At 41.5% G+C, this 25,130-nt stretch overlaps 2 protein-coding genes across 3 annotated transcripts; one reads left to right on the forward strand and one right to left on the reverse strand.

Moving 5' to 3' along the window:
• The first annotated feature begins 7,267 nt into the window (after positions 1 to 7,267).
• Positions 7,268 to 8,747, forward strand: LOC144705462 (Ribosomal protein S16 family protein). The gene is made up of 3 exons (XM_078578152.1): positions 7,268 to 7,489; positions 7,629 to 7,674; positions 8,343 to 8,747. The coding sequence occupies exons 1-3, from the start codon at positions 7,357 to 7,359 to the stop codon at positions 8,569 to 8,571; spliced, it is 408 nt and encodes a 135-aa protein (XP_078434278.1). The 5' UTR covers positions 7,268 to 7,356; the 3' UTR covers positions 8,572 to 8,747.
• Positions 8,195 to 15,827, reverse strand: LOC144705450 (uncharacterized). 2 transcript variants are annotated; one of them, XM_078578132.1, is made up of 10 exons: positions 15,728 to 15,827; positions 15,087 to 15,393; positions 14,903 to 14,967; positions 14,722 to 14,772; positions 11,116 to 11,233; positions 10,726 to 10,772; positions 10,623 to 10,649; positions 9,755 to 9,830; positions 9,247 to 9,386; positions 8,195 to 8,948 (listed from the first exon to the last, which is right to left on the reverse strand). In XM_078578132.1, the coding sequence occupies exons 1-10, from the start codon at positions 15,776 to 15,778 to the stop codon at positions 8,850 to 8,852; spliced, it is 981 nt and encodes a 326-aa protein (XP_078434258.1). In that variant the 5' UTR covers positions 15,779 to 15,827; the 3' UTR covers positions 8,195 to 8,849. The 2 variants fall into 2 exon arrangements, with proteins under 2 accessions (XP_078434258.1, XP_078434265.1); XM_078578139.1 differs by lacking the exon at positions 9,755 to 9,830.
• Between the last annotated feature and the right edge of the window lie 9,303 nt (positions 15,828 to 25,130).

The following is a 25,130-nucleotide window of genomic DNA, read 5'->3' on the forward strand; positions in this document are numbered from 1 at the left end:
CTCATGCCATGAATCATCTTGGGTATCAGCATTGCAACGGTGATGATACCCTTTTCTATCAACTGTTGACTCCATATCACATTCACATTCTCATGGTTCACGCTGATGATATTATTATAACCAGAAACTTTACCAAGTGCATTCCTACCATAAGTAGGTAACTAAGTTATCATTTTGACATTAAAATTTTAGGCCCACTCAGATACTATTTTAGACCGTTTTGAATTGAGGTGGATTGTTCCTCTTGTTATATTGCATTGTCCCAGAAGAAATATAGATTTGATCTTCCCAATGAAACTGGATATCTCTATTACCAACCTATGTTTACTCTAATGTAAGAAAACCTTAAACTTAAATAAGGCAATAAGTAATCTGGCAACATGAACTCACCAATGCTTTATTGGAAGACTCGTTTCTTACTTCATGAATGTACTTAGACATTTTATATGTCATCCTAAGGTGTCTCATTTGTAAGCTTACTACCAGATTCTATGTTACATGAAAGGGACCATAGGTCTTGACCTCACATTTTTTCCAAGGTGCGCTCTTGAGTCTCAAAGTTTATACTGACTTTTATTATGATGGATTCCATATCAATCATTAGTCTACGATTGAGTATTTCTCTCTTCTGTGAGGCAACTTGGCCACCTGGCACAGCAAGAAGCAATCAATTGTTTCCACATACAGTACCGAAGCTGAATTTGAGCTGTCAGTTAGGGCATGTGTGAAGCACTTTGAATTCAAGGCATCCTCCAAGAGTTGGTTTTCTCTCTAACACAACTGATAAAATCAAATTTCAGGGTAAAAATTGTGTTGTCTTTGGTTTTAGAGTGTAATCAATATTACTAATAAAAGTTTGATTCATTGAGATACATCTAGCCTGTGAGGAATAACGATCATCTCCATAGGGAATGACGACTAGGAATTTAAGACTCATATAATACAAGAAAGTGAGATGAACAAAATGCTATGGTTGGAAGATGATAGATAATATTAATAGAGCTATTGTGAATATTGCAATGAAATATCGAATGTGGAAGATAGGGGTGTAGAGAGTGAATGAGAATGAAGATGAGGGTGGAGTGAAGGAATGATGATGAAATGAGAAGGGGGATAAAGAGATACGGGTAAGAGTGCATGTATAAATTGATGCAAATATTTATGAATGTTTATTGATGGTGCGATGATGAAACAAAGTGATATGGAAAGGCATAAGAGATGTTCCATATGATGGGAAGTGATGTGGAGAAGTTAAGACATTGATCCAACCTAAATATGGATGATGAAGATAAAATAATGAAAGGTAAGTAAATTAAACCTAGGTCCTTATCTTCGCCATGGACCAGGGAAATTTGACAATGCAGGTGAGCTGATCCTCTTATCTGTTTCTTATCCTCAATCATCCATGACACCAAGAATAGCCTCTCTCTCTCTCTCTCTGAGTCTCTCTGTGACTCTCTCTTGGTCTCTCTCTCTGACTCTCTCTGTGACTCTCTCTTGGTCTCTCTCTCTCTCTCTGTGACTCTCTCTTGGTCTCTCTCTCTCTCTGACTCTCTCTGTGACTCTCTCTTGGTCTTTCTCTCTCTGACTCTCTCTTGGTCTCTCTCTCTCTCTCTGACTCTCTCATGGTCTCTCTCTCTCTGTGACTCTCTCTTGGTCTCTCTCTCTCTCTCTGTGTCTCTCTCTTGGTCTCTCTCTCTCTCTCTCTCTCTCTCTCTCTCTCTCTCTCTCTCTCTCTCTCTCTCTCTCTCTCTCTCTCTCTCTGTGACTCTCTCTTGGTCTCTCTCTCTCTCTCTGTGACTCTCTCTTGGTCTCTCTCTCTCTCTCTGTGACTCTCTCTTGGTCTCTCTCTCTCTCTCTGTGACTCTCTCTTGGTCTCTCTCTCTCTCTGACTCTCTCTGTGACTCTCTCTTGGTCTCTCTCTCTCTGTCTCTCTCTCTCTCCCTCTCACTCTCTCTCTCTGTGACTTTCTCTGTGACTCTCTCTTGGTGTCTCTCCCTCCCTCTCTCTCTCTGACTCTCTCTTGGTTTCTCTCAATCTCTCTCTCCATCTGACTCTCGGTCTCTCTCAATCTCCCTCTCTCTCTCTCTGATTCTCTATGTGACTCTCTCTTGGTCTCTCTCAATCTCCCTTGCTCTCTCTCTCTGTGACTCTCTCTCTGATTCTCTATGTAACTCTTTCTTGGTCTCTCTCAATCTCCCTTGCTCTCTCTCTCTCTCTGACTCTCTCTGATTCTCTATGTGACTCTCTCTTGGTCTCTCACAATCTCCTTGCTCTCTCTCTCTCTCTAATTCTCTCTGTGGCTCTCTCTTGGTCTCTCTCAATCTTCCTTGCTCTCTCTCACTGACTCTCTCTTGGCCTCTCTCAATCTCACTTGCTCTCTCTCTCTCTCTAATTCTCTCTGTGGCTCTCTCTTGGTCTCTCTCAATCTCACTTGCTCTCTCTCTCTCTCTCTAATTCTCTCTGTGGCTCTCTCTTGGTCTCTCTCAATCTCCCTTGCTCTCTCTCACTGAATCTCTCTGTGACTCTTTCTCTCTCTTGGTCTCTCTCAATCTCCCTCCCTCCCTCTCTCTCTCTTTCTCTCAAAGAGCCTGCATTTCTAGAAAGAAAGTTCAATGCACATTCTACACTGTTAGGTGCCTCTACTTATAGATTGGAGGATATGGATGGATAGAGGATAGAAAGAAAAATATTCCCTCAAATGTCAGCTAGATCAGCCTATTGGATCATCAGACATCAAGGTTCAAATTCCAAACAATCCTAATGATTGATTTTATGTAAATACTCTATCTTCTTGTTAGTGCTGCCACTGCATCTCTATTAAGGTTGTGCATCCTTATAAACCTTGAACATTCTTTGCCAATCATTTACCCATGTTTTTTAGGTCGTCCTCAATCTATGGCTCAGAAAGTGCCACCTATCTTGCACTAAATAAAACAAATAATTAACCATAGATAAATATATAATCTGTGACATTGGACATGTCTACACATTTTTGGATTTCATCCAATGATATCAGGCTACATAGCTTGTGTCGCAATAAAAAAACATGTGTCATAATTAATGCATTCAATAGCTGGTGAGGCATTGCATCAGCGCACACCATGTCAACACATTTTATCCTTTCACCCCAGTGACAAAAAGTTTGCACACCATTATTTTCACTTACAGAGCATTGGTTGTAGTCAAAATCCCTGAAATTTATCCTGCTGCCGTGTCCCTCCATCTATATCATAACATTCCATGGGATTTTAACCCTATTTTTTTCTCTAGTCCACATCACTGTGTATTAAAATTTTAAGAAGTCGCTAACTAATGATTCTCCTAATGTCACATTATCCCATTGATTAGTGGCATTAATCATTAGGAAAAATAATTGATTGGTTGCTATTTGAGTTAATCGAGTGGTGACACATGGCGGAGGGATATAAAACCATAAAATCCTTTAATAATTACAAAGAAAATAATATTAATATATATTTTCCAAAATTAAAATAATATATTTATGAATTTATAAAATTCTCGAAAATATTATTGACTTTAAAAAGTATTTTGTTTGAGAATGCGATGTTGCGAAATCCAAAAAATGTGAAAAATACAAAAAATTGAAATATCAGTATAAAAATATATTTATCCATTTTAAGCTCAATAACACATATAAAACTTTTAATACCAATGAACATAGACTATTCATGATTTAATTTAATAATTAGATGTCATTAGCAACCTGCAACCCTCTAGTGCGAAAAAATATGTGATCAGTTTGGTCCATGGTCCTATTCAGAATTACCGGACCTCAAACATTGAGATCAATCACCACTTAATTGTATGAAAACATTGAGTCCAAACTCATTGACATTCCCACCAAGCAAAAATTGATTGATCTCCTAACCAAAGCCCCTCGGAGAGTCCAACATCAAGCTCTGGTGTCCAGGCTAGGAATGCTTCATATTCATTCATGGGATTGAGGGAAGGTATTAGAATGCTATTATGCAACATGTGAGTCTCACGAGCTGATACACACATTTTGAGGTTATACTAACCATAATTTTGGACTTTTGTAAGTTGTATGGAGCTGTGATGTCCACCCAAATACGCCCTTACACTGAACTATTTTTTATTTTCTCTACTTGTTTCTCTTCTTCCTCAATTCAGCGTTCAAATAAAAAAAATTCAAATCAACTCCATTATCTTTATATATCTCGCAACATATATCTTTCATCAAATCCAAAACTATTGTAAACCAATAATACTTCAATTTCTAACTGACATCATTTTCAATTTTTTTAGCAATGGAGCGGACAAATCCTTTTTTGGTAATTTGAGAAATAGCATAGCCTCTTCAATGCACACGGACAATTCAATTTTTTTGAATTATGTCCATGAAAGAGATTTGTTGTTCTCTATCTATCATGGACCAGGTTTATTTTTCTTGATGTATATAATATATATCATCACATCAAGCACTTTTCATGAACAAAAGGTCAAAATTATGGGGGTAACTAGAGATGGGAGATATATGGATCTCATGTTTATTTTTAAAATTGTGTATAGTATGGACCATCATCGGGCATGGTTCACATTGTATTGGCTTATGTTCTACTATGTTAGATGCTTTTATGAGTTCCTGAGAGCTGTTCTGAATTATGATGTATTAAGGAATTGATTTCTTAATGTCAATTTCTACTCATTCTCTGGCATACCCAGGTCTAATGAAGTTTCTGACACCTTCATTTGTGATGATGAATCTTCCAGAATGGGAATTATGGATTGGAACGGGATAGGATTAAAGAATTGAGATCTGAAGCCTGGATGTCATATCCAAACAGGTACTAGGGATGATTTGTCTTATGATAAGAAGGTTGGAATCCAGTGAAAGGATCACATATTGGAGGATACTACTTTCTACTTGGCTTTTAGTTTTCAATCTTTCTCAAAGTCATTTCTGTTTTTAAAATGAAGGAGAACATGCCTCTCATCCAGATAATTCACTATAATTTATGCCAAGAAGATATTAAGATTTACGTTCTTCATGAATCGAATTCACCTCCGGTAGTCCGCAAGTAAATTTACCAATGATTGAGTCTATAAATGGCGTTGACATTTATTCTATCTCCTCATCAGAAAATTTAATCATTCTCAAACCCTCATGCATTTCATATTCTCTATATAAACTATATTTAATAAATCTAGGAATGAGGTTTGGGTAAATTTGTGATGTATTAATACCACGTCACACATAAAAGTTCTAGGATAAAATGAATGCTTAAAAACCTAGAGATTCTAATAAAAAATAAAAAGATAGATAGATAGGTAGACAGACAGATAGATATATCTTCTTGGCTTCCTAAAGAAAAAACCAAGACTCAATAACTTTGAATTTTAGCATGCTGGGGTTGGAGCATTTTGGGATGAATGACCACGAGAGAAGTTTGTCAAAAATAATTTGTCAGGCGAAAAAAGTTTGAAAGCATATCACACGGTGTCTTAATACCATGTCACATGTAAAAGATATGGGAAAATAAATAACTTTAAGAAACATAGAATTATTTCTGAAAAATCGATAAATAGATAGACAGAAAAACAGACATGCTGGTAGGCAGGCAAGCAGATAGACAGACGGACAAACATATAGGAAATCAAGCATGCAGATAGGTAGATTGTTGCATGCCTAAGAAAACAGACCCGCTAGGGCAGCACAAGTGCATTAGGGGATGGCCCAATATCAAGAGACATATTTCACATGGATAAGCTCAGGTCCCCTCATATTCAAAAGTTCAAAAAAAATTCAGATCTATCACAAAACCACCACAAAAGAATGGTACAAAGAATACACCACCAGCATAGCATATCAGGTGACATCTCTCCTTTTGCCCAATAAACATAGAATAATTGTAATACATGTCATCATTATTTTCATTAATTTGTAATAATTTTTATTCTTTCTCACGTAACATCATATTTTCTATCCATGCAAAGAGATGAAGACATGCATTATAGGCCCAATTTATAAAATGTCACTTTTCTCTTACATTGCCATAAAGATAATCCTGTTGAGTTGAATAGAGATGAGTTCACTGAGGAAGGAGAAGGGAGAGAACTTGGGGTCTCGTGTGCTCTTCTGGGGAGGAGAGTGTACCTGTCGTTCAATGAAATAGAGCATGATCTGTACCAAAGATTACTCATACTGTAAGATTGTGCCATTGGAGGATTTTGATTAGAATAACTATCAATGAGGGAGGGAACTAAAACCAGCATAGGAAGACTGCGAGGAGAAATAAAAATGATTAAAGGAGCATTCAACAAGGAGGCATGAAAAATAGCAAAGGCAATTAGCTAACAAATATACAAGAAAATTGCCAAAAGAAAGTGTCCACAAAAAAGAGGAAAAATGCAATGCACAAGAAAAACAGTATCCGGGCAAGACATCAACATAAAAGCCCACTACTGAAATCTGTAGCGTGAAAAGTTTGCGTCTTTTTCACCATCATCAAGATGTCCAATTCTTACCCAAAGAGATGAAAGCTAACCTTCATCAATGGCTATCGTCTTTAAAACTGACATTAAGGGGACAAGGGGACAAGAGTACAAGATGAATAATTATTTGGTACAAACCATGATTTACCAATTGGGTGGGAAAATAAAAGCTACTTGTCGAGTGATCATGGATGGTCTTCTCTTCTCTCATTTCAATAACCAATGTCTTACTCTTCATAGTCACACGATCAGGTTTTATAAGCAGCTCATAATTTGTTATTATCTCTAAAGAATGCATTATGCATATTTCTAAGCCCAAAATACTCTTGTAAAACAGCATGCATGTATCATCAATTGAAGAACTAAAGATACATATGTACACACACATATATATGTATATGTACATATAAATTTCTTTAAATCCCTCTACATTATAGAATATTGTTGTTTTTGCCAACATCTTTTTTACTTGGAACAATGCAGCAACAAGAAGCCAAAAGAGAAAGGGGAACTCCAGAATACACAGAAGATCCATAGTCATCTGGAGAGGAACGATATATATATATATATATATATATATATCCAACTCTTTTCTTCTAGATGATATTCCAAGTGGGGCAATATGCATACAACTTTTTTATTTTGCCAGAATTTGGCCTATCCTCTAGAGAGCCAAGGAAACTGGGAAGACACATAGTGGGCCGAAACTTGGATCCAAGGAATTGAATGGGCCGAAACAGTAGACGAAGACAAGAGAGTTACTAAGAAAACCCACCAAACATATTATACGACGTAGTTGAGCAACAACGCTTCAGTCTCTCAAAGCCCTAGAGGAAGAGGAAGAGGAAGAGGAAGAAGAATAAGAATCAGAGCGGGGAGATGGTAGTCCGAATCCGGCTTTCGCGATTAGGTTGCCGGAACAGGCCTTTCTACCGGGTCATGGCCGCCGATAGCCGCTCCCCGCGCGACGGCAAGCATCTCGAGGTGCTCGGTTACTACAACCCACTACCCGGTAAGCCTTCCATTTTCCCCCCTTTCTTTCTCTCAATGCGTGTTCTTCGTCTTTCTTGAGATGAACTCGTGGAACTAATCTGACGCCTCGAAGACTGATCGGATTCTTTCGTGTGGCTGAATCCGCTGTTGTTTCGCAGGACAAGATGGAGGGAAACGAATGGGCTTAAATTTTGACAGAGTCAAGTAAGTCTGTTTCCGTTGCGCGTTTCAGGATCCTGAATTGTGGGTTGATTTGAAACCTACTCTGCATTGCTTGCTGTTTACAGTGTTCTTTATCCCTCTTTATGATTTGTTTCCATCAATCTTAGGTCTTTGTGCAACAGAAGTGCCTCTTCATTGGTTCAGATCTAAATTTTTACTGCAAAATTTACTGTGGATAACTGACTCTGATCAAGGGAATTGCTTATTATTACTACTCCCGACATAGAACAAGTGTCATCATGTTCCTGCATGTCTCTCTCATATATTTGTGTCACAGATTCGGGTCCAAAAATGGCCGAAATACTAAATCCTTGAAATTTTAATTTTAGCAGTTCTCCCCCTTGGCAATTCCCTTGATCAGTCATAGGCTAGCTCTTTTGCCTCCATCATTATACTCTTGTGCATCAGAAACGTCTCTTCATTACTTCAGATCTAGATTTTTACTGCAAAATAATTTACCCAGATCAAGGAAAAACCCTATTACTACTATGCTAACCCAGAAAGATAAACAAGTATCAATCATGCCCTGGATTCCTCTTCTTCGTTAGTTGTATCATTTCATCCCAAAAAATGGCAAATGTACTAAATTCTTGATAATTTTACTACAGAAGTGCTTCCCTTCTTGTAAGTGACCTTCTTTGATGATTTAGGTACTGGTTGTCAGTGGGGGCTCAGCCGTCTGATCCGGTGCAACGGCTCCTATTTAGAGCTGGTTTGATGCCTCCCCCGCCCTTACTCTCCATGGCAAGGAAAGGGGGCCCACGTGACACACGTGCCGTTGACCCGTTGACCGGCAAGATTTCAACGCCAGAAACCTCTGCGCCAAGTGAAGAATTATCTCAAGTTAATGATGATGAAGATGAAGATGAAGACAAGTGATGAATTTCTAGAACTGATCCCTCTCACCTGATTCTAGTTTTTTATATTATTTTTCAAAATTTAAACCTTTCTCCACCGAAAACATAAATGGAAGTTTGTTGGAGGAGCAAATTTGATCATAGTATTGTTCCTTCTTGAACATTGTGGATGAAATAAATTCTCAACAATGATCACCATATTCTGAGTTCCAGACTTGATCAGCTCATGTATGAATCTAGGAACTCATTAGGTGATGGAAATAAATAATGCTTCCCAGTGAGGTTATTTGTCGACGTTTTTCACTTCTTCAAGTTTTTGGCTTCCCTCAAGGTTTGGGTTTTCCTTGCGACTTTCTTTGGTGGCTTCGCGGCAACAGTAGCCTTCTTGCGTTTGGTTACCTGCAAATACTCTCTGTCAGAATGTTAAACAATCTACTTCTCTTTAGCTCGGTCAAGGATTTGAATATCAAATTTTGGCTTCTCCAGTTTATATATTTTTCCGGCTGAAATATTATAGAGAATTATAACCTAGTTCGCAGATAAATAACGAGAAATGAGAAGCGAAATAATGGTACTGACGTTACTATGCCAAATCAAATACTAACTTGTTGCAGTTAATTGAGATTACTGAGCTGATATTTTATGTTCAACAATAAATATGGATATGATTTGAAGTTTTTGGTGAATTTTTTTTTACCACTTTTTTATCAGATTTCCCTTGATTTTTCTCGTATGGGTGATCATCATTTTCACCGCCTTGTGCTCCTTTAAAAGCGGATGACTTGGGGTCCCCTTCCCGATCATCATCCATGTCGAAGGAAAATCCATCAAGAACGCCTGCAAGAATAACGCCTCAATGAACGACATTTCGCCGCAGGATCATATTGAAACTTTTTCATGAAAAATGTGTATTCGAAAATTCAAGTCCACGTTGAGATTCTCATGAAAAAGTTGATATTCCATCTTATGAAAACAAGGATTAGGACCCACCAAGCATCAATTAAACAGTCTACATGTTGGACGCTTCGTCACTAAAAATATTGCGCAATATTCGGAAATAGGCTGAATCAAAAACTTTATCCAGAAGATCATTTCAACCGTGGAATAAATCACTAGGAAGTAGGAATACGCCGAATTAAAAACTCTGAAAAAGAAATAACAAAATGACTACAGGGAAAGAAGAATGTGGGTTGAGAGTACCCAACCTTCAATTACAGTCTCAGCCTTGAACAGATTGGAATGGGGCTTTAATTGGATGAAATCATTCATGATAGCCTCCACCTAACCCACAGACGACAAATGACGGTGCATAAAACGGACAGAATGAGAAAGGAAGAAGAGTTTTCTGCACAAGAAAAAATCGTTGAATCTCCAGGAAATTTCATTTAATGTCTGAAGAAATCAAGAGAAAATGAATTGTCAAGGGACTGTATACGAGTTATTAAACAACAAAAGTTTGGAAAACAGGAAGAAACTTTGTTGAACAATTTTATTTTGTTCACGAGATTGAGAGTAAGTGAAATGTCACGGGAGAAGATAACAACGTTTCCAAAAGAGTTATTAGAGAAGGTCCAGAAGTCTGGAAAAACGACCAGAGGCCTAAGATAAAGGCAACAAGTGTATTTATAAACGAAGAAATATAAAATAACGCATTTTTTATACGTTTCTCTCAAAAAAGATGGAATGGCATTTTTCTTCTCTATGAGAATCTGGAATCTTTGAAAATATGTGTAGTAAGGCGGAGCAAATATAATATAGATGGAAAACAGCCCCCTGGTTACCACATTCATAAAACTGAGTACCAACGAATAGATTTATAGCTATAGAGTAATGTTTTCAGGGGCATCTTTCGAGAGAAAGCACCTGACCGTGTCGAGAAATCATCTACAACATGTTTGAAGAATTCCTTACTATAGAATGTTTGAAGATGCATACTCTACAGATAACCATCCAGGAGGCAAAAGAGACGGGAAAAAGGAAGAAAGAAGGAAAAGATTAAGGAAATAAGTTGGTCCATAAAAAATAAAAATGAAAATTCGGATTTACGGCAGCTGAAATCCAAAATAATTAAACCTTTGCTTCTGACGGCCCAAAGCTGACCTGCACAAACGCATTGGGGTTATACAAAGTCAGTTTTGTAAGAATCACACCAAACACATTGAAATGGATAACTTACAACGCAGAACGTCCTGGAAGGGACTACGGCAGTTTTATATATTGTCCCTGCAAAGCCAAGAAGCAGGAACACGAGAAAATACATCAGCATGTAAAAACTGGCATCCCGATGAACGTTTGGTAAAGAAAATTTCCTACTCGTATGTGGTTAATTTTTATTTTTTTTTAAGAAACGTATGTTGTTAGTTTTTCATTTCCCAAGATGATTATTAATCATAATGATCTTTGAATGATAAAAATGCATCTCCTAGAAAATAATGCATAGCTACTCAAAGTTTTTTCCATGGAATAAGGGAAGTTAATGATCATTGAGTTTTAGATAAAACTCATTTCTGAATTTCATCAATCGACCAAGATTGTATGAATCCGAGACAGAGAGCATTGAAGGAACCTTTCAGATCCAATAGCATTTCGTGGCTTCTACTTCCCGTTTCTGAAATTACAACCCGTCCAACTGCACCAACATCCCCGCTGAGATCTACAGAGTCATCATCGCATTCCACAAGGGCCTACAAGGGAGAACATATTCAACAGAGTTAAATCATGAATGGAAGTGAATTACTAAACTTTTAACAGTCAACACTTATTGGCTCTGGATATTGATACGATCCATTAGAGTGTCTATCTCCATAAGAAGATCCGACAGAAGCCCACCCCAGAAGTGCAGGCCTGGCCCGCTTCAAAATCTACTTAAGCCCTTCCTCTCTGAAGGTAGGGCAGGAAGAAAATCACTTTGTGAGTTTCTATAGCTCCCTCTCCTCTGCATTGTTCCAGTCGTGACTCTCCCTCTCTGTGCTTGCAAGCCCGACATCATCCCCCAGCAAACAGCAACAATCCTTTGGCAATCTTTCGCCATCCTCTCACCATTCATATTCTGTCGTCTCGACCGCGGGAACTTCTCTCCTATCCACCTCTTGTCACTCAGCAAACGACATTGGACGCATCTTTGGTTATTGGAATATCATTGTTGGAATCTTCTAACATGGGCAGAACAATCACACTCCCGATCGGGAACATATCAGACATCCACTTTGCAGTTGTCGTCCTCAGTATAATTTGATATGTACCGGACATAGGACGCAGGACAAAATGGGTCAGGTCAAGACACATCCCCACTGGCATCTTGGCCTGGTGGATGCGACAAGGGATGTGAACTGGGGGGCGTGCATCCCATCCTATCATGTCTGCATCTTGTCCCATCCAGCATCCCATGAGGCTGGACGGGATCCAGGAAGCATCCAGGGTAGGACTGAATAATATAATACAAAATTAAGATTGAAAAAATATTCAAAAAATGCATACAATAACATCCCTAAGTTGAAGGGACCCATCTCCTTGTCCCCTCCCATCTCGCCCTCTGTCCTGAGTTCTGGGATGGAGGCGATCTGAGTTGTTACATCCCGACCAGCGTCTGTGCCAGGGATGGGAAGGGATGGGATGTAATGCTCTGAAAAATTGGATGATGTAGTCTGATTATGATGAACTTTTTTATGAAGTTCATGCAGAGAAATTCAGTCTCTGAATTAGATAAGGTGGGCCTATTTTTCAAAACCAATAGAACCGATATTTTAACGAACTCAACTTGAAATGGTGGAAGAAAACAGAGATCCAAGATGGAGCAGGAACAATTTCTGGCTGAAATCTTGCCGAGGAAGACTCAAGATCTCAGTCATTACTGATCTTGTTGTTTCCAAAAAATGGGATATAAAAAGCTTTCTTTCACCTAGAACCATTCGGCATTTAAGGAAAAACGGAGCAAAGCACTTTTGCATTGACTGAAAAGACCTAATATGCATCTCTTCATTTGATTGATTATTTGATAAAACCCGTGAAAGAACAATTTTATCAAAGGTCAATCAAATATTTTTGTGATTTTGATAAGTATCACTAAAAGAGATATTAACAAATAGTGCATTAAGCACTAGACTGAGGCTTTTGGAATTTAGGCTTGTACATTTTGGATTGTCAGACGAATCAACTACATCTCAATCATTGCTAGTTACGGCAGGGATCAGTGAGGAGAGCCTGTGTATCAGCTAAAATAAATATTCGACTTTTTAGTAGAGAAAATTTTCAAAATCAACTCAACAATTCTCTATGATCACATTAGTTCCAGATGTGAGTAGAAAGGGTTTCCCCAAATAGAGAAAATTTTAGCATTTCATAAATTGGTTTGCTGTCCAAAAATTTCAAGAGCTAAGAGCATTCTTGAGTCTGACTTGGGACAGCCACCACATTGGTGCCAGGTATTCATCTGTCCCAAGACCTTCAAATCGACTTAGTAGAGTTGCTTTCCATCCAAAGAACAAAATAATTCTGAGGAGCACAAAATGGGCACGATATTCTCACCAATCACATCCATGCAGTTTCTTTTTTGGATGTCTTACCATTGAAACAGATACAAAGGTAAACCGGTAGTCATAAGGTACATTTTAGTCAACGTCAGACAGAATCTCCTCTAATTGGAAGATTTGATAGATTCATCATCCAGTTGCGAATCTGATCAAAAGATTAGACTCATCGCATAGGCTGGATCCTGACGGTGATGAGCAAGCCAAAAGATCAAGAGGGTTGTTCAACGATAGATCAGTCCATTCACTCAATCTGATCCAATTGGGGCACATGATCCTGGAGAAGACTATATTGATGGAAATAATGTTTAGATCTTCCTTTCAACAAGCCCACCTTACCTTTGTTTTTCTGTCATCAACCTTTGAAGATGATGATGACGGTATTGACCAATTATATTGACTAGTAACTGTTAATGGTAGGCATTAATGTTGATGGGGATTTAACATTGACTTCAGCATCAGTAGTCAACATAATAAAATTCTAGTTTAAAAATTCATCAACACTGTTAAGGTCAATCGGCCTTATCATTTACAAACTGTAGATTTTTTTCAAACATGTTTACAAACTGTAGATGACAATGACGTTGACAAATTGTTAATGATATCAATGACATTGTCAAGTTGGCGTTGATGATGATGTCAATGCCCAAGGCCGATATCAATAGCACTTTGTCAACTGTCTGCCACCATCTTCGTAAAAGTTACAAGTCAGCGTCGGCGTGAAGCAGCAAACGCCTTCCAATAGAACAAGTAACATCACACTGATCTAAAACATTGACTCCGAATGTTAAATCATGATTTGGACCCCCACCACACATTGAGGATCCAAACCCCACCTGATGACTCAGGACTTTTCGCATGAAAATTTTTTCAAAATTTTTTAGCATCATGAGAGCCAAGGACATTCTACATTGGTTTTTATTGATGTTACATAAAAATGATGAATTTCATGCGGGGATTACATAACTTCCGTGACGGGGGTTGATATGATCCAAAGTCAGATCAATGCACAGAAGAAAGACCAGATAAAAGCAGGCCCAATTGGAAGGCCCGGCCCACTAGTGGAGCATTTCAACCCCCTCGTCAAGCTTGGGAAGGGAATGCATACCGAAGTGAGAAACCCAGCTCATGTCCTTTTCTCTCTCTCTCTCTCTCATTCTGCAGACGACAGCATCCACAGGAAAGCAACACCCCTTCCATTGATGATCCTTCGTCATCCCCTTACTGTTACCGTTCTCCTCCTTGACCCTGGGAACATGTCTCTCTCACTTCCCTAACCTCTCTGCTCTCTAGACCTTGAGACGATCGATCTATTGGAATTGTTCATTTATTTCAAATTTGCAGGTTGAGTACGTTCATTCTATACTTCCCCATCAGGGTTGCGTCAGCGGCATATTGATAGGCTACCCCAACTGACTTCTCAAAGAGAAGTGCTCAGAATCAAGCAACAAATTAATCGAAGAGATTAAAAAGGCAGAAGTCAAGAAATGAAGAAAAGAATATTTCTAGCCAAAATTTAAAAGGAGATTTATAGTTGCCTTCTGAAGATTCTCTTTATCCTTTGATCCTCTGATCCAGATTTCCTTCTTTATATATCCCTTCAGTCTCTTCATAGTTTAGTTAGAATTTTTGCCGAAAATTGGTACCTTAGAACGCTGGACTTTGTCAGACATCACTAGGGGCAACCTTGAGGACACCTGGAAATCAAAGAGCCCAACTTCATTATCTGACTTTAACCAAATATCATGAATATCAGAGAAAGCTTAAGCAGTTAATGAACGATGATACGATTCGATCAGAGATGACAGTGACTTTAAGAAAACTTACATTGGTAATGATGGGCTTCTCCCCATCATCCTCCACAGGACCATTATCTTGCAGATCACTGGGTTCTTTCCGCGCATAAAAATGATGAAAATTATATGAATAAACATGGGAAGACAAAAAATATTACAAAGTGTTGAGATCGGTCAAACAGAATGAAGAGCAAATGGCTGCGAGGCAGACAAACCTTCGTCTAGATTATGATCGTTCTCTCGCTTCAGGTTAGCCTTGGGAGTTATATGATTCTCAGAGTTCCCTTTTTTTTTCGGCTGCCTCTTTGATCCATTGGAAGAAGATTGCTTTCGACTCGTCTTCGGGACTCCTTTTTCAGGGTCTTCAGGGCCCCCATCGCCACTTTCAATGAGGATAGAACTCTTCCCGAGATCCTTCTCCGCTGACAATTTATCTCGTTCTTGGAGATCTCGATTAGAGCTGTTGCCATGAGAAGAGCTCGAGTCTGACGACAAAGAGAGGATGGAGCCAGTAATAGGCGTCTGACCAAAGAATATCAAAAGAAAATGTAAGAAAATAGACACAACCATTGGAAAAAAAAACTAGGTTATTCTTTAGTAATGTTTGAAATATCTGAGTCGCAAACAAACATCGAGTTCAATCTGCTTCGCATAATAATTCTGACAAGAAAATCAACCCTATATTAACTTCAACACGGAAATCTGCCGTAGAAAGTGTCAATCTGAAGAAAACTGAACCCTTACCCGGCGATGAACCACAAAACTAGCATTTAAAGTTGAATTCTATTTTGGTCAAAATATGGTTTATCTAGATAGCAGAGGCAACAGGAATCAAGAACAACGAAGAAAATCAAACCTGGAAATTGCGTAACCAGTCTGGGGATCCTCCTCGAGAGTCGTCGCTCATCTCCCCAGCCGTTTCCTTCGCTCTATTTCTTCCCACTCCACTTCTTAGAGCAACAGTTTTGCCGCCGAAACTTGCGTTTCTTTAATAATACCGAGTAAAAAAGTAAATCTACACTGTTTTCATCAATTTTAAAATTGAAAAAGACAAAATACCGGTATTTTAGTATTTGCATAGTGCTCACAGAAACAACGATAATAAACCGTTTTTTTTTTTCATGTTCACCTGATCCTATTTTCTGATATCAAAACGATAATTTCAGCTCATTTACGACCGTCACCGTGACTCCTTTGGAATCATAGAGCTATGTCTACATCATATCAATGTCATTAAATATCTAAGTAGCAATGGGGGCTCTAATTTAGTTGCTTGCTTCTTCATTGCTTCATTGTGTTCATAGGATTACTTTAACGAGATATTTCGATAAAGTAACTTCTTTGGAAACTAATGTATTATTACACATAGTTAAAAGTAAGATGTCAAACTATGTGTGATGATAAAATCTACATAAGTGTAAGAGACATATTTAGAAAATTAGCAACATTATGAATGTATTGTTGGGAATTTTGAGGCTTTGATAGACATGATCAAATGCCTCCGTCTCCATTGCCACTGGTGATGGTAAAATGGTCTTTGCTCGCACCCACTCCGCTGCTCGTCGACGTGTATCCACCAGCATATATGTCGCAATCAGCAATGGTGTTTCATTCATCTGCTCTACCCTGCTCACGCCACCACCGTCAACCATCACTCGGCGCTCCCCAAGTGCCGGGTGATGAAGCCTTAAACATTGTATTTAACACTGATTCCTGGTTCATCGTACATAAAAAAACTACCCTCAAACTTTCAGCCCAAAACTCTTATGGAACATTAGATTTCATGATTTGAAGTTGAGTCATTCTTAACCACTTGATTTTCTGTATCCTCATTCATCCAAGTGATAGATTCTCAGTCTAGCTAAAAAGTTTTTGGAAAACCAGAAAAATTAAAAGCTTCTCCTCAAAGAATTCTAGAAAGTATATTTTAGTACATAAATTCTCTAATATATAATGACTTAGAAACATATTTTCTTTACGAATTTAATTTCAAAAAATTCTAAAACTATTTATTCTGACTCAAGAAATTATTTTATTTGTGAATTTAATTTTATAAATTGTATAAATATATTTTCTACCTTATAAAATTATTTATTTATGAATTTGATGTTGAAGAATTCGATAAAACTACTAAAAATTCCAAAAATAAAATATTTTTCTAAAAATTATATCACGCATAAAAAATCAGTTTAATGCAAATGGAACTATCATGATATTAATATAATAAATAATGTGTCATTAGTGGTTAGCAAGTCATTTGGGTGTCTTACACTGATGATGAATTATACAAAGTTAGTATAAAAAGGGGAAGGCTATGAACAAAATTCACCCACGCCAGAATTGTTCAAGGGCCTTTCCCCTGAACAATAGCAGTGGTGGCCAGGCGCAGCGGCAGCAGCAAGGTAGTCGCGGTGGTGCGAAGGCGACAAGGCCCGTAGTCGCGACTGGCAGTTGCGATTGCGATCGCGGCGGCAGCTGGTGGCCGCGTTTGGCAGCCGCCGCGGCAGCAGGCGACTATGGTCGCGGCTGTAGCGGGTGGCAGCACATGTGGCCCAGCGGGGCGGCAGTCGTGGACGGAGCGCCGGCGGCGACGGAGGTTTCCGAAGACCCAGACGAGGGTTTCTTAGGTTGCAATGGCAATTTCATAATTTTGACCAAAACAAAAAAACTCTTAAAAAACAGGAAAAATCCTTAAAAATCACATTTTTCTCAAACTTTTCTTCTTCTTCTTCTTCCTATGGGTGACCCCTCCTCTTATAGGGGTAAATATGAGCTTTCCCCCTTTGAAATAAAGGGGAGAAGGCCCAATTAAAAGTAATTAGGTCCCCCTAATAGGATATATACCAACTATTATGCCTCTACATGAGCTCACACTCGCAAATGTGTAGGTACGTACAGCGGCCCAAACACATGCGAACAAGGAAAAAAACAAACACATACGCTGCCAACATACAAGGCCAACTAAATAAGAAAAATATTAGGGAAGATAACATCAACCTCTTTGGCCCGTTGATTAAGCCGGATACTCTGAAGATTGGGTTGCGTAGGTGAGGCATCGCATGATGAACTGATGCGAGCGGGTCTCCAAAGTTGGATGGCCCCCATCATCCTCCCAGGGTGGGGAAAACTCGACTGTGTTGAGCTTGAGACCAACTACACTGTCTCGATGGGTAAACTGTGCCGGACAGGCTGTCGGAGCTCACCTTTCATATCCACGAGTGCTTCGTCAGGAGGGGGGGACCTCCCATCGGATAAGGAACAGTTGATGCGTGTCGCCTTTCCCTACAACGTTAATTATCTCCCCTAGCACCTACTCTCCACTCTCATGCCTAAGTGGGCTGCAAACTGAGGAAGGTGGACTGGCAAACTCAGTCACAAATGAAGGTAGACTACTAGGGCCAAAAGGGGACGACGTTTTGGTGGAGAAAAGATGTGGCATGGGATGGTATGGCTTAAGGTTGGACACATTGACGATGGGGCATATCGCCCAATCAGGGGAAATACTCGCAACGCAAGCAGCCTTCCCAACCATCCGAACTATCGAGAAAGGCCCGACACTACGAGCGCGGAGCGTCATAGCGACCCTTGGAGAGTATCTCTCAAGCCTCAACATACCCATAACCAAGTCACCCTGATGTAACACGACGGTCGGGTAGACACTTTCGTGTTACGTCCGGAGGGTAAAATCTAAAATGCAATGAAAATGACAGAAATAATGTATTTGATTTGAGAAATCACTAGCGAAAACATGTCAGTCGGTGAATGACCTAGGTTGCATTTCAAGTTGACGACACGTGATGGGTTTTGTCACAATCAAGCTCCCAATGATAACGAGTGGGGGACATTCTCGTCCAAGAACGTCTACACCGTCAACGCAATCGAATAGTCCCAATACCGACAAAGAAAAGTCCTATTCCAGATACGGTGGCTAATCCTAAAATTCATGTTAATTCACTCGCGGCGATGAGAAAAATAGAGATTGGCACTTAAAGAACTAATCAACATGGCAATTGAAGAGAAGGGAATGGACACACCTGGCATTGGCATACCGATGTCACAGATTACCATCCGAGGAGCCTCGGCTAAGTAGAGCAGCTCAAACGATCGAATTCGAGTCTGATAATAAGTGTGTTACCAGAGCTCTCTACCTCTTCAAGAATGCAATCGTGGTTGATTCCTTGCCGTTGAATTCACGATCCAAAAAATAGTCGATAGTAGTCGGGGCGATTGTTTGGTCATTCGTAGACCTCCACCTTTGAGCATGCGTACGAGAAGGATATTTCAATACTTGAACAATGGAGGCGTCACTGGTAGATGCAAGAAAAAAAATAGTGGGGTGACAAGAACAGATCTCACGATCGCAAGATAGTATGTGAAGATTTTAATCACTTGTCTTGGGGTTCTTCATCCAGCAAACTCAGCAATAATGCTTGCGATCAAGATGAAGCAGATTTCACCTTCTGAATGGATGCCGAAAATGCTTTCCCACGGTAGAATCAGGACCGTCCGGATTATCTTTGAAATCCGCTTTAGAGATACGACGAGTAGGACCAGCGGCTTTCAACACGAACAACTCCTTTTGACATGATGATCCACACCCAGAAGATCTTCCCAGCTAGGTTGCTTTAGTCGACGAACTGGTAGGGTGAAGCACGTTTAATCTTCATGTTCGGGAGGATCTTTGTTTCACCATGAGGATGAATGCTACTCAACGGATGAATTCGATGAAATCCTCACAAGTTCACATGATCAACACCCTCAAAGAAACAAGACTTCTTCTTCTTCTTCTACGAAATCCTCTTCTTTTTTCAGAAACAAAGCATGATGAACAAAGAATAACTGCTACTTTCACAAACGAGATCTGGTTTTTTCACAAATGATCAAGCTTTAAGCCTCCCACATCCACCCTTCCTCCTTATAGAGAGGAAGTGGCAGTTGTGGGAAGCCCAATGGGGCCCCCTCTTAAGGGGAAAGTCTATTGGGCTTCCCCTTAAAGGGATCTTTAGGGGGCGAAGAAGCCCAATATGGATTTCCTCCCCCTAAAGATGATAGCCAACTAACAATTAAAAAATGAAAACGCACGCAGGAGGCCGGTACTCACGCAGGAGGGGACTCTGACAATTCAAAGACAATGAAAAAGAAAAGGACACAAAAATGGCTCGGCATCGTCCAAGACGACTTGAATGTTGCTTCAAGCCTGATAGTGGAAGTGTTGGTTCTTCACGTCGACTCAGGCTCCGCGTAGGGGCTGGCAACGAGTTTGGACGCGATCAGCTGGATGGTCCTCCGTCACGCCCTCACAATAACTAATTGGGTGTCGATGTAAATCGACAACTAGTTCATACTTCTCATGTTGGAATGTGCAATGCATGCATGAATATTATGATGTAACTCTCTCACATGATGCGTGAATGCAACTCCATAATCTGAGAGCCTAAAATGGATGACTAAAGGTATGGGCTGGGAGGCTTGCGTGGTATTTGGCTGAAAACAATCTCACATGGGACGTGTCTAAAAGGGTGGTTCACCGTCAACTTGGAGGTGAATGAAACGTAATAAGTTCCCAAAAATATGATCAAGAGGCCTGTATGAAGGTGCAGGGCTTGGGGTATTGTCGAAGGGTGACGCGATGGTGCGGCTAGTGAGGCTCATGCAAGGATGGCCTCGGGGGCCCGATGTAGGGATGTAGGAGTGGCAGGTTACGATGCAAATGATAGCGTTGGCAACAGAGTAGGCTGTTGGGCCGATTGTGGAACACTCAGTGTAGGGCCCCGCTGTGAAGGAGCGGGTCTCGCAGACCTCATTGCAGATGAATGCGATGGTGCAGAAGTAGCCCGCAAGGGGGCCGTCTTGGGAGCCCTCAAATGCGCAACAAGAGCTCAAGGAGCCTCCGTAGGAGCGGGGCTCGGGGACGACGCCAACAAACAGGAAGGTTTTATAGAAGGGGCCGGCATAGGGGCGTTCTTAGAGGCCTGCAAAGGGGCTGTAAGGACTCGAGGAACCTCCGCGAGAGCGGGAATCAGGGATCTCGTCATAGTAGCACGTGATAATATGGTGGGGGAAGGCTGTGTGGGGACAGTATCAATGGACTATGGAGGGGCAATAGGAGTTCGAGGAGCTTCCGCAGGAGCAGGCCTCGGGGATCTCGTTGCAAAAGCATGTGATGGTGTAGTCCGATAAGCATGTGTTGGGCTGGTAGGGGTGGCAGGCTCTGATGTCGGTGTAGTAGAAGAGTGGCGATGGTGGGATCATGTCTGGTAGATTGAATCGTCCCGTGGGACACTCATCTGAATCCTAGCGTGACAGTCATCCCTCCTGCGTTCACGCATATCCTTTGGAGTCGTGGTATCTAGTGCAAGATCAGCGGCCCTAGGAGGGTGAGTCAAGGTTGAAGGTCTCGTGTAGTCCGAGTACCACATCGTATGATGTTCCATAGGTGCAGGATGGTTCATAGGCATTGGTGGTGCCAGTGGGGCATACTGCCCATATTGGATCAGGGGCGCATATGGTGCGTAAGGAGCGAGTGCAATTGGAGGTGGAGCGGGAGGGGCCAGGGCACCAAAATGCCTGGTCAACGTTCCCAGCTGATAAGCATGTTGAGCCGACGGAACATGATATGCCGGTGGGATATCGTATGCAGCATAAGGATCACGCGGCGCGTGGGTCGACCGTGACATGTACGGGGGGGGGGGGGGTTGTGCCAGAGGTGTGTGAGGCATCCCATAAGGATATGGTGCAGGAGGAGCCCTCTGGTCATACGATAGTGAATGGATCTGAGCTTGGCCACACAAGGCCCGTGTTGTCAAGGGGACCTGTGGGGAATAGGTCTATGCGTAAGGCGCAGGGTACTTAGTGTTGGGTCCTAGGGGCCTTGACTTGGATGAATAAATCTAAAACGATGCGCAGCGGAAGTCTCTTTGCGAATCGAAAGGCATCAACAAAAACATTGAAACGGCGTACCTTTGCACGAATCTCATTCGCGATTTCTTTGATCCCAGAGTGAGATGAGTCGAGCTGCTCAAGTGTGCAGCCTCTAGACGTATCCACGCAGTCCTCGGCGCGTCGGATCTCCTCCTTCTCGTTGACGAGCCCCGTTCTTTCTCCATCAGCGTCGTTACGTCGTCCCGATCACATCAGGGATGGAGAGGGGGTGTGGGGAGAGTGGAGAAGAAGGGGAAAGGCCCCTGAACAATTCTGGCCTGGGTGAATTTCGTTCAGGGCCTTCCCCTATTTATACTAAGTGGGTATTTTTCATAAAAACACCCAAAACTTAAGTATATCTTCCAACGTCCAAAAGACCATTTGTGTGTGACCCTCTAGGCCCATGTATCAGTTTAGTTAACGACTCCAACGGCCTAATAACCTTTATTGGCCTTCCAACTTAATTAACTATATCATCATATAGATTAATTAACATCGGATCGATTTAACCCAATCGATAGGTCAAGACTCCAACACGTGGGGTGCCAAGCTACACCTCGTGTCCTAGAAGGTACAAAAGAGTGTGTATCGACTCACTCATGGAACCTGTTCATCATCGGTTACCGTGTATGTATAATCCCTCATCCACTTGATGCTCCTTGGACGACTTAGGGTATGGTCAACTGTCAAACCCTAATCGGTCATCCGAGTTAGTACTGATGCATTCGGAAATCATCGAAGAATTCTTCTCCGATATTTCACTGCCTTGGCCAAGGACTTCATTGCATCGTCTTCCTTGAGCTGTCACCTCTTATACCGAGGGTAGACGATCCCATCTTGACCACTCAATCGCCTTCGTGTACTTCTTGATGCACCCGAACTAAGACCGTTTAGAATCCCATGATTAGAGACTCGATGGCCATAGCCAAAGTACAACCGTCCGTCCACAAGACGTCTTTGGTGTCTCAGGTCTGAGGACCACTTACACAACCGTGACGTGAATCAACCTGATTGACAGTTCGGTATAATACCATTCAGGGATTCATACGGATCAATTCAGTGAACTCTTTCCACTAAAGAGCACCCACTATCTATCCTTAGTGTCGCCACACTAATGGCTATGGGACCGGTCATACTCATCATATGAGCGAGGCTAGATAGTGCTATTCTATCCGGATACTTTGATGTCCTTCTCGCGTATCCTTTGAATAGGAATGTTTAGAACACATGCTTAAAGACTAGTAATCTCCGTATTACGATCTCATCATAATTCACTAAGTCCAATCATGTATTCATGGACTTCATTATGAGCATCACACGTGCACTATAATGAATATGTTCTATTAATGAATATGGAACGAGATGCGGAATGTGTGATTGGCTTGCCGGCCACATATATTTCCATCACTTAGGTGGGGCTGGAGGTGCTAGTGGTGCTTCATAAGGTGGCGCTACATGTGGGTCATGATCATGGGAATGTTTTGGGTGTGACGACACATGGGTGTATCCATACCCATGTGGGTCATATTCATGGGAAGGCACTAGGCGTGACGGCACATGGGTGTATCTGTACCTAGGTGGGTCATAGTCATGGGAAGGCGTCGGCGGCGCATATGATCGTGCCAGCACCGATGAGTAGGGTGGTGCATGATGCACGTAAGGTGGGCGTGTTGGAAAATAAGAATAAAAGGTATTGAGGCGGATATGCCCGTGAAGGTCGGTGGTGTTGAGGGGCTTTTGGGGAAACGATCATCCCACAAGTCGAGTTCGTTCCATAAAAGGTAGCGACAACCGGCTCGGGTGACTGATACTGCTCTGGTTTATGTCGGCAAGGCCACCTCAGTCCTTGAAATGATTCTCTATCATCCTGATGAGTGTCCAAGTCATCATCGTCCGAGTAAGTACCCTGACGATCAATGTAAAATTGATTTTCCCAAGGAACATCGTAAGTATTGGGGTCATTATCCCATTCTGAAACTGACATGTAATCTCTTTGGACGGCGCTACGTGTCTGACCCATTGTCTTAGCCAGATACTATGAATAGGATAAGGATTCCTACGATGATGAGAAAACAAATATATGTATGAATGTACATGCTATGAATTTCAAGATATGCGATGCGTGCTTTAAAGTGCAAATATGAAAAAAAAAATTGACCTACGGTGCTAAGCGTAGAGGTTAGCACGATCGCCTCTAATACCAATACGATGTGTCAGACAGATCATGTACTAGAAGCGCTTAACACAAGCTCTGATACGGGATCGAAAGGCTCGCATTAAACCACAGGGAGGGCGAGGGCAGTCATGTCATGTAGTGGGAATGGCTAACGTGGATGTAATGCCAGAGATGATGCAACAAGGAAATCACTAAGAAATATAAATCTATCGCCGACGGACACCAATGACCACTAGGCTACGATAAGTGTGACATGGGAATGCCACTAGGCTCCCGATGACCTAGACGACGGGTTGAAGGCGGACAGTGCGAGTATGACTATCATCATTCGTACGTGTACTGTTCGAAGTGCCAACCAAGATCCTACTGATAGAAACCTATTCCCACTGATGTATTCCTATCTATTACTAACCTAACCCTGGTAGTGGAGAAAATGTTTCAAAGGCACTGAAATAAGTAATATACCGCTGAGTGGGAGTTTAGGAGTGTACCAGTAGCGGTAAATGTAGGCAATGCCTGATTCGACAACAGTAGAAGGTGAGCATCACGTAGGCTCGATGACGATGCAGTTTGGTGCGATGGCGCAATAAGGCGGGATAATGGACGTGACGACGGTCACAACGATGGGCATGGCAAGGGGCGCAACGTCTAGCGCGGTAGGGCTCGGCGGTGGCAAGGCACATCAACAGTAGGATGCGGCGACAACAAAGAGGGACGTGACGCAGCAACAGTAGGATGTGGCGTGGCATAACAGTAGCAACATGGCATGGTGGCGGCACGGTGACAGTGTCAAAGCGTGAAGACAACATGACGCGGTGGTGTGGCGCCTGCAGGGCGTGTCTGGAAGACAGAACGATAGCGGCAGGACGTGGAGGCGGCGCGACAACGTGGCGATGGCAGAGCGTGGTAGTGTTGTGCCGACAAGACAGGACAGAACAGTGCAGCGGAACAGTAGCAGTGATGCGACAGTGTGGTGGTGGCAAGGTGAGGCGGCAGCAAGGTGCGGCATTTGTGAGGCACGTTGGCACGACAATGACGAGGCATGTAGTCATGGCTGGTAGTTGCGATTGCGGTCGCGGTGGCAGTTGACGCCCGGGATGGCTGTAGCTGCGATTGCGATCGCGGATGTAGTTGTGGCCACGACAACGGCTTGCAGGCGTGT

The sequence above is a fragment of the Wolffia australiana genome, chromosome 1 (genome assembly GCF_029677425.1).
Source record: "Wolffia australiana isolate 7733 chromosome 1, ASM2967742v1".
In the NCBI taxonomy this organism is placed as follows: Eukaryota; Viridiplantae; Streptophyta; class Magnoliopsida; order Alismatales; family Araceae; genus Wolffia; species Wolffia australiana.

Bases quoted from the DNA above. Each gene is read 5' to 3' on its own strand.
- LOC144705450 (XM_078578132.1), bottom strand. From the start codon at position 15,778: ATGAGCGACGACTCTCGAGGAGGATCCCCAGACTGGTTACGCAATTTC. The intron at 14,773-14,902 runs GTAAGTTTTCTT...TTTGATTTCCAG, and splicing joins AGAAGCCCATCATTACCAAT to GTGTCCTCAAGGTTGCCCCT. The intron at 9,387-9,754 runs GTTGGGTACTCT...TTATTCTTGCAG, and splicing joins GGCTGAGACTGTAATTGAAG to GCGTTCTTGATGGATTTTCC.
- LOC144705462 (XM_078578152.1), top strand. From the start codon at position 7,357: ATGGTAGTCCGAATCCGGCTTTCGCGATTAGGTTGCCGGAACAGGCCT. The intron at 7,490-7,628 runs GTAAGCCTTCCA...GTTGTTTCGCAG, and splicing joins TTACTACAACCCACTACCCG to GACAAGATGGAGGGAAACGA. The intron at 7,675-8,342 runs GTAAGTCTGTTT...TTGATGATTTAG, and splicing joins TTAAATTTTGACAGAGTCAA to GTACTGGTTGTCAGTGGGGG.